This window comes from Palaemon carinicauda, chromosome 6 (genome assembly GCF_036898095.1).
Source record: "Palaemon carinicauda isolate YSFRI2023 chromosome 6, ASM3689809v2, whole genome shotgun sequence".
Classification (NCBI taxonomy): domain Eukaryota; kingdom Metazoa; phylum Arthropoda; class Malacostraca; order Decapoda; family Palaemonidae; genus Palaemon; species Palaemon carinicauda.
Window position 1 is genome coordinate 93,395,563 of NC_090730.1, and position 8,176 is coordinate 93,403,738.

The 8,176-nt window shown below is 37.2% G+C and overlaps 1 protein-coding gene across 1 annotated transcript; it reads right to left on the reverse strand.

Annotated features, from left to right (window-relative positions):
• Positions 1 to 460: 460 nt before the first annotated feature.
• Positions 461 to 1,416, reverse strand: LOC137643151 (uncharacterized). Its single transcript, XM_068376002.1, has 2 exons — positions 1,352 to 1,416; positions 461 to 806 (listed from the first exon to the last, which is right to left on the reverse strand). Exons 1-2 carry the CDS (start codon positions 1,414 to 1,416, stop codon positions 461 to 463), a joined length of 411 nt encoding a protein of 136 aa, XP_068232103.1.
• Positions 1,417 to 8,176: the final 6,760 nt, after the last annotated feature.

Genomic DNA, 8,176 nt, shown 5'->3' on the forward strand with positions numbered 1-8,176 from the left:
AGTAGGCCAGGTAATCGGACTGCCTTTGATTGTCTTGAGTAGTTTGATCCCTTTCGACCCATTAGTTGTTCCACGAGATTCAGTTCCTCCCTCCACATTCCAGGCTGTATGTTGTGTTGAGTATCTTCGCGGTCAGAGTCGTTGGGAGCAAAGGGATAGTGGTCAAGTATGAGATTGCACAAGATACATCCACACATGGTTATCAGCTGCACTATTTTAGTTTCCTGTTGTATGGTGGTGTCGAAGATTCGTAATCTCATTTGAAGAATACCGAATGTGTTCTCCACCACACGACGACGCGAGATATCTTGTAGCTCTAGACCTTCTCATGGTGAGCCTGGTATTTGCGAGAGTATGGTTTCATCAGCGTTGTCTTGAGGGCGAAGTCATCATCAGCTATTATGTGGAAGGGGATTGGAGTATTATCATTCGGTAGAGTGCTGTCCTTAGGAAATCCCACTCAGTTTTGCTCGATGGCATGATGAAGATTATACTTGCTCCAGGCTCCACCATTACCAGCACCTCCTTCAGCACCTACGTCGATGTACAGGAACTTGTACTTTGCATCTGCTACGGCAATGAGTATTATGCTGTGGAATTTCTTGTAGAAATAGTATAGTGATCCTAATTTCCTGGGCTTCTTTATGGGGACATGCTTTCCATCAAGGGCCCTAATACAATTATGGTAGTTCCACTTATTTGCAAATACTTCGGCGACTGTCTTCCACTCCTCAGGAGTTTTGGGACACTTCAGGAATTCATGTTGGTAGGTGTCAATGATGGCTTCGCACACTTCAGGCACAAATCTGCAAATAGCACTCTTGGAGACTGAAACTATATTGCAGACTTGTATAGGAATTACCACTTGCCAGGAAGCGGAGGGTGACAGCCAACTTCAATCCCATTGTTAGAGGATCTCTCATCTCGTCTGTTTCTTGGTGAGTACTGGAGAAATGCGGTCAACCCTCTCCGCAAACAATCCAGGTTCAATCCGGACGAAGTTCTTGTACCCCCTAAGGTCTTCTAGGTTTAGTTCAGCCATTCCCGGCACAACATCGTTCTTCTTGCTCTTCTTCTTTTTTCTTGTTTAAGTGCTTCCTCTTGTCGTTCTTAAGGATAGTTCTCGAGGATATAGGCAGCAGTTAGAATAAGAATACTGGAATTCATATTATCTGTCTCCCGTCTTGTGTAGTACTACTGATCCATCCTCTACAGTGGTCAGTAAAGTAGTGACTTCCAAAGGCATTGAGTAATATATAGATACCACTGGTAGCTTGGGTACTTTTTATGTCATACGTCATGATACTTGAAGGTACCTCGCAAACCTCCTGGCACCGTGCAGGTACCTTACAAGCCTCCTGGCACCCCGCAGGTACCTCGCGACACTCCATAAGGTACCTCGCAACACTGCGTCATTACGTCGCAAAAGCTCGTAAACACCTCGCCTTACCTCGTGATACCTTGTAAGGAAACACCGCATCCACCTCTTGGCACTGCACAAGACATCTTAAAGAAACTTCGTGACATGTCGCAAGACCTCGCATACTCATGTCACGACGTTGATAAAAAAAAATCGGTGTTTTCACTTATGAGGTGGCACGACCCCACGTCACAACACGTTGCAACAAGAAAATGTGTAGGTGTCAACCTCCCTTAACACTTATAGTGTTTGGATGAGTGGTCATTAAAATAATGTATTTTATTCGGGCAATAATTTGTTTTAGGGGATTAAAATAGATGTCACCCCACTTTTAAAGTTATCTCCTTTGGTTAGGTAACTATCTGTATTATTTTGCATAAATACAGTTGTGTGGATTTTACCCGGAGTTCAATTATTATGATTATTATTATTATTATTATTATTATTATTATTATTATACATATTTTTGATGAGCAGAAATGTGCCAAATCTTCCATGTTTTCCCACATTAAGAGAAGTTTGAGGCATGAAATGGAGGAGAAATTACTACATCGGAAGTCTGCTCTATGTTTCACGACATATTCTGGGCAGATTATTATGCTTATGGTGCGTAAGTTTCACGAGAACTAAAGTCTTATCTACCCAGTGCTCTGTAGTCTCCACTCTCATTCAATTGTGTATATGATCATCTTTATAATGCAATTCCGAAGATTTGACGTTATTCAACAAAAAGATCTATACGTTCCATTCATAATTTCAGTTGCAATAGATATGGTCCTAATTAAAAAGGTTTACTTTATGTACGAGAGAGATTACTTCACAAAACTTTCAACTTGGACTCACAAGGCACTAGAAGAGTTGGAAGACCCAGGCCTACATGGCTGAGGACTATGAAGCGTGAAGTAAGAGAGGATGATTGAAGAAGTATTGATTTAAAATCTCAAAATAGAGATGACTGGTGAAATCTAACTGTGGCCCTTTGCATCAATAGGCGTAGAATTAGATGATGATGATGAAAAAAAAAAAAAAAAAAAAAAAAAAACAGTACCACAAACCATTCGGCTTAAAAATGGAACATTACTAAATGGTTCACTGATTATACTTGAATGTCCTTTTTTTCATTGTTATGGTAGGTAAATCAATGCCCGTGGACCCCAGTACCACATATATATAATTATGAGATAGTCTGCTACTAACGATAGATCTCTTTTCTTCTCAAAGTAAACGGAATGGATTTCGAATAATGTTTTCTTAATTACTACTGAAAAATTCTCAAATGGCAATTGTTGATGAAAAAATGACGGTTTAACTTCTTCAGCAATAATTTCTTGTAAACACTGTAGGCTACTTCTTGAAGCTAAATGTCCAAACTGGATCAAGTAAACCGTTTGCGGAAAATAGTAAATCGCATTATTACGGTATATCACTATGTAAACATGTGTGTATGAAACAACGTTGGTCACTTGTTATTGATAATTTTATCATTGAATAATGTTAGATCGTTAAAAGAAAACATTTCATGCTAAAATCATGCTTCAGAACAAAAATGAAATATGTAACTGTAGCATGAATCGCTTTGTCAACGTGACTGCCAGAGTCAGTGAGACTAGTCTTTTTTAGGAGCCCATTCACGATCAGTAATTACTGAAGGAATTCCTTCAGTGTCAGAACTAGGACGTCCACTAACGGTCAGTGCGTTCATCAGTGTAGGATAGACTTCTGTAGTGATTAGACAATCGAAATGGCTTCCTCTATTTTTTGTTATAATTGACATCTAGGTTTAGGATTTTCCATAGCTCCTTAATGTGGACTATACAAGCTGCGAAAAGATTGTGATGGCATGTTGTGTTCTGCACATTTTTTTTGCATAGCACTAAGAAAGACGACTATACAGATTTAAATGTTGAACATGATGATGATGTAGTCTCTCTTGTAGGCTTAAATACAGGTTACGATAGACATGCATCACAAGCTAGCCTGCATTTAAGGGAAATATTTACAAAAAAATTTTGCAAAGAAGGAGCATTATGTTTTCAAGAACATATGATTGCTAGGAACTATTAAACGATGTAAAACAACTGTTTTTTTTTCTCATGTTTTCAGAAAGACCAAGAAGTCAGCTATGACTTACTATATGGGGCCAAATTACATTTATTAATAAACTTTTTTATAATGTAAACCATCTGTATTTTTTCAAATGTAAGTGTTTTTTGTTTAATAAATAAATAACAAATAATGTATTTCTTACCTCATTCGAGGTGGATGTTCTAATAGCTTCTTGATCCATTAAAAACATTAAATCTTCATAGTAAGTCCAAGTTGGCGTATACACATCATACATCATCTTCCCCAATTCCAGACCGCATAGAATCTTCGAATTTTTTTGCTTCTTTCCTGAGATTATTCCTGTGGATGTTGATTTTTTCTTCACTAAGTGTGTGGTTGCATCAGGATACTATTCTTTAAGTTTTTCTGCTAATTTTCCATACGCTTCGTTTTTTTTTTTTTTTTTTTTTTTTTTTTATACATTTATTCAGATAATGTTTTGACTTAATTTGCCAAAGGCATGGCTTTTCTTTGTATAACTGAAAAAAATTCGCCCCAAAATTCTCTATCTTCCGGCATCTTGACTACTTAAACCTCACTCAAATCTCTGCACCAACATTCCTCACACTCTGGCCATGCGGTTTACACTGATAACTTAACTGACTAGAAGCCATTCACGGTAAATGTTCCCTTCAGTGCACGTTAGCCCCGCCTCCAAAATCAAGCAGAGTTTGATTCTCATCAGTGTAACTGACAGTTGTACTGACAGGCCTCAAACAACCCCATTCACGATCAGTTTTGCCAAGTTTGAAGGAATTCCTTCAGTAATTACTGATCGTGAATGGCTTGCTTTTGAGCTGTCTGCCTGGATAGAAGGATTGAAACTGGGAAAGAGGGCGTCTAGATGGATAACAGTTTAAGCAGAGCGCTATCGTCATCATCTCCTCCTACGCCTATTGACGAAAAGGGCCTCGGTTAGATTTCGCCAGTCGTCTCTGTCTTGAGCTTTTAATTCAATACTTCTCCATTCATCGTCTGCTACTTCGCGCTTTATAGTCCTAAGCCATGTAGGCCTGGGTCTTCCAATTCTTCTAGTGCCTTGTGGAGCCTAGTTAAACGTTTGGTGAACTATTCTCTTTTTTGGAGTGGGAAGAGCATGCCCAAAACATCTCCATCTACCCCTTATCATGATCTCATCCACATATGGTACTCGAGTAATCTCTCTTATAGTTTCATTTCTAATCTTGTCCTGCAATTTAACTCCCAATATTCTTCTGAGGGCTTTATCTCAAATCTACTAAATCTATTGGAGATTGTTTCATTGTCATACCATGACTCATATCCATGCAGTAACACATCTCACTAAACTGATATATAGTCTGATTTTTATATGAAATTTTAGTCGATTTGATTTCCAAATTTTACTTAATCTAGCCAATGTCTGATTTGCTTTTTTCAATCTTTTGCTTAACTCTAATTTTAAAGACCCTGTATTGGAGATAATTGTTTCTAAATACTTGAATGATTCTCCCTCATTTATCTTCTCCTTCCTATGATATTTCATCTTCCATTGCGTAGACTAATGATAACAATTTATCGATTTGGTGTATGATTTCAAAGGTATTACTTATTTTTTTGCTTATGTCGTTTTGTGTATAAAATAAACATTAGTTAAGATCTGATTTCAAAACTTGCAATAAATTATTACAAGTCATAGTTTAGACTTTAGTCTATGCTTTTTATACAATTCTAGTCTTCCAATGGGGTTTTTCAGTTTAAGGAAAAATAAATAGATAATAAATAAATAAGCGAGATGGTGAGTTATCTTCGCTATTAGCAATACAATTAATTCTACCTTTCTATCATTTTACTTTTACTTTACGAACGGAAGTCTGTAATCAGGTCACCCATATTCAGCCTCTCGTGTTATGTACAGATTCTACAGAAAGACAATATCAACGAATCTTAAATTCTAATAATAAAAATAATTATAATAATAATAATAATGATAATAATAATAATAATGGTGATGATGATGATGATGATGATGATGATGAAGATGATAGGATGGCTCTGGAGTCTAGGTCTATGCTATTGGCTTTATATCTCTTCGTCTTCTTCTGCGGTTGTGCCGCAGCGGCATCTCTCATCTCCGAGGTTGGCTTTTCAATTTATCTCCTTCATTACATCCTTTAGTCGTCTAAAACTGTTGTTTTGTTGATGTTAGGACGATTGGTTATAACCATATATATATATATATATATATATATATATATATATATATATATATATATATATATATATATATAAGAGAGAGAGAGAGAGAGAGAGAGAGAGAGAGAGAGAGAGAGAGAGAGAGAGAGAGAGAGAGAGAGAGAGAGAGAGAGAGAGAGAGAGAGAGAATCTGGTGAAATAAGCTTAACTAGAGTTATAGTTATCCGGTAGCTGTTGGTAGCTCTAGCCATATTTGACAGATGACTTGCTTGTCAGAGTGCCACCGTGAGACTGTCAGTTGATGTCTGGTTAGAAAACTTAGAGCCCGGCCACAACTGCAACTCCGATACGTTCTTTACGTTAAATACATAACTATGGTGGCTACAAAGTCACTCATTAAGTATCATTTTTTCTTTTATATCATAATTAAAGATTATTGGGTTAATTCTTCCATAATGATCTAGCTGATATTTTGACAAAAAATATAACATAAATTCTTTATAAACATGCTTAATACTGTATCTTTCATTGAGCAAAGTTTCAAAATACTTCGTCCCGGGAACATAGTCTCATTAGAAATGTGAAGATCGAACGAAAATCACTGACTTTAGGTATCACCAGTTTTGCTGTATACTGTTCAATCAAGACTAATATTGTTTATGATAAAGTAAAGGAACATGTCTGAAGAAAATGTCCGCGCCGATATTCCTTTGAGAGGAGAAAGTAATACTATTATTTTATCCTTTAAATATTTATATTCACTTATTAACAAAAATATCTAATAGAGATGGCTCTAAGCGGCATTTCTTTCGCTTTTCCTGGTAATTGTACAATGTATTTTAAGACGATTCCTATTCTGCCACCTATAATAATCCTTAGATCAATAGTAAGCTTCCATTGCTCCTCTCGTGTTCAGATTTGACGTTTCTCATAGCAGAGGTCTGCCGTTCTATTTTCATGCTCGTTAGAAAAAGAAAGAAAAAAAAAACCTGGAAGGAAAAGGGGTTAACAGTAAAACATAGTTGATGGATTTTATGGAAATCTTGTATGAAAAAGACGAGTGATTTGAATGTTTAAAGTCTGTGCGTTGCGAATATACATTTTCAAAGATGAACAACTTCAGGATAATTAGAAGTGTTTTATTTCTTTTATTGAATTCGCCAGTTACTACTGAGGTGCCAAGTTAGTCCCTGTCTATAAAAATTCTATGACCTTTAATGTTTAAAAGAATAATATTGTTTATGGATTGTGTGGTGACTGACAGAGGGTGAACGATTAGTCTTATTTTCTTTTGTTCATATTTCAAAAAGAAGATCATATATTTTTAATTAGGTGTAAGATTCTTATTTGACCACTGAAAACTAATCTGTAGATTGTTCTCAATAAAGAAATATATATTTACATTGTTTGGTAATTTCTAGCAATATTTACGAGTGAACTTTTAATTATGAATATTTTCTTCTGAAGGCATGACTTGCAATTGCAGTTGGATACCATCGCAATACTTTAAAGAAGTCTCAAATGTTTCACTATTATTCTACAAAACAGCCCCGTACCAAATGTTCTCTCTCTCTCTCTCTCTCTCTCTCTCTCTCTCTCTCTCTCTCTCTCTCTCTCTCTCTCTCTCTCATTCTGTAGATTCCATCCAGCGCAGCACAAAGTATAGAGAAAACCCGAAAAAGCTTTGAATATAGAGTTTCCAATCCCTTGTTAATGGTTGCAGACCGAACGGCTCTCAGGGGTGAAGGGGATGGTGGGACCTCGGGGAGGCCTGCTCCATCTAGGGCCTTGGCACTGTGGAAGTAGTAGAGGAGGGCTTGTGGAGACCTAGGTGGATGTAGGGGGTGGATAGGCCCTTGGGAAGGGGCTTGGGGAGGATGGAGAGGTAAAGACAGAGGTGGTCTGAAAGCCTGCTAGTGACTTCAAAAGGGATAGTGTCTTTGTGTTGGAGAATTGCAAGAGGTTTGCTGGATTTTGATGGGAATAAAAAAGCCAGCTGGTAACGGCCGGGAAGGGGAAGGGATATATTTTTTTATGTATATATTTTTTTTTCTTTTTTGTGTGTGTGTGTATGTGCATATGTGGAATCGGATGGGATAGGAGTGGGTGATGGGGGTGCCTCGCAGGATAAACTTTCGGTCGAAATGAATTGTGTACGGGCGCATGCAACTTCCAATCTCGAGTAAATGGGTTCTGTCACATGGAACGCGGCTGTGGCCATAGCGAAGTTGAAGGCTACCTAAATGGACTGGATTTCATGAAAAAAGAAATGCTATATCACTTTCCTTTGTATATGTGCATATCTCTCTCTCTCTCTCTCTCTCTCTCTCTCTCTCTCTCTCTCTCTCTCTCTCTCTGAGTAATTTTTTAATATTTTGGTAAAGAAAAAAAGCGTCCGTCGTTGTACATGGTATAGCTAAAAGTGCAAAAAAAGAAATCACAAGATTGCTTTTTTTCCGGATTTTCTTCTCAGTTTTATGAGTACTTATACTAACT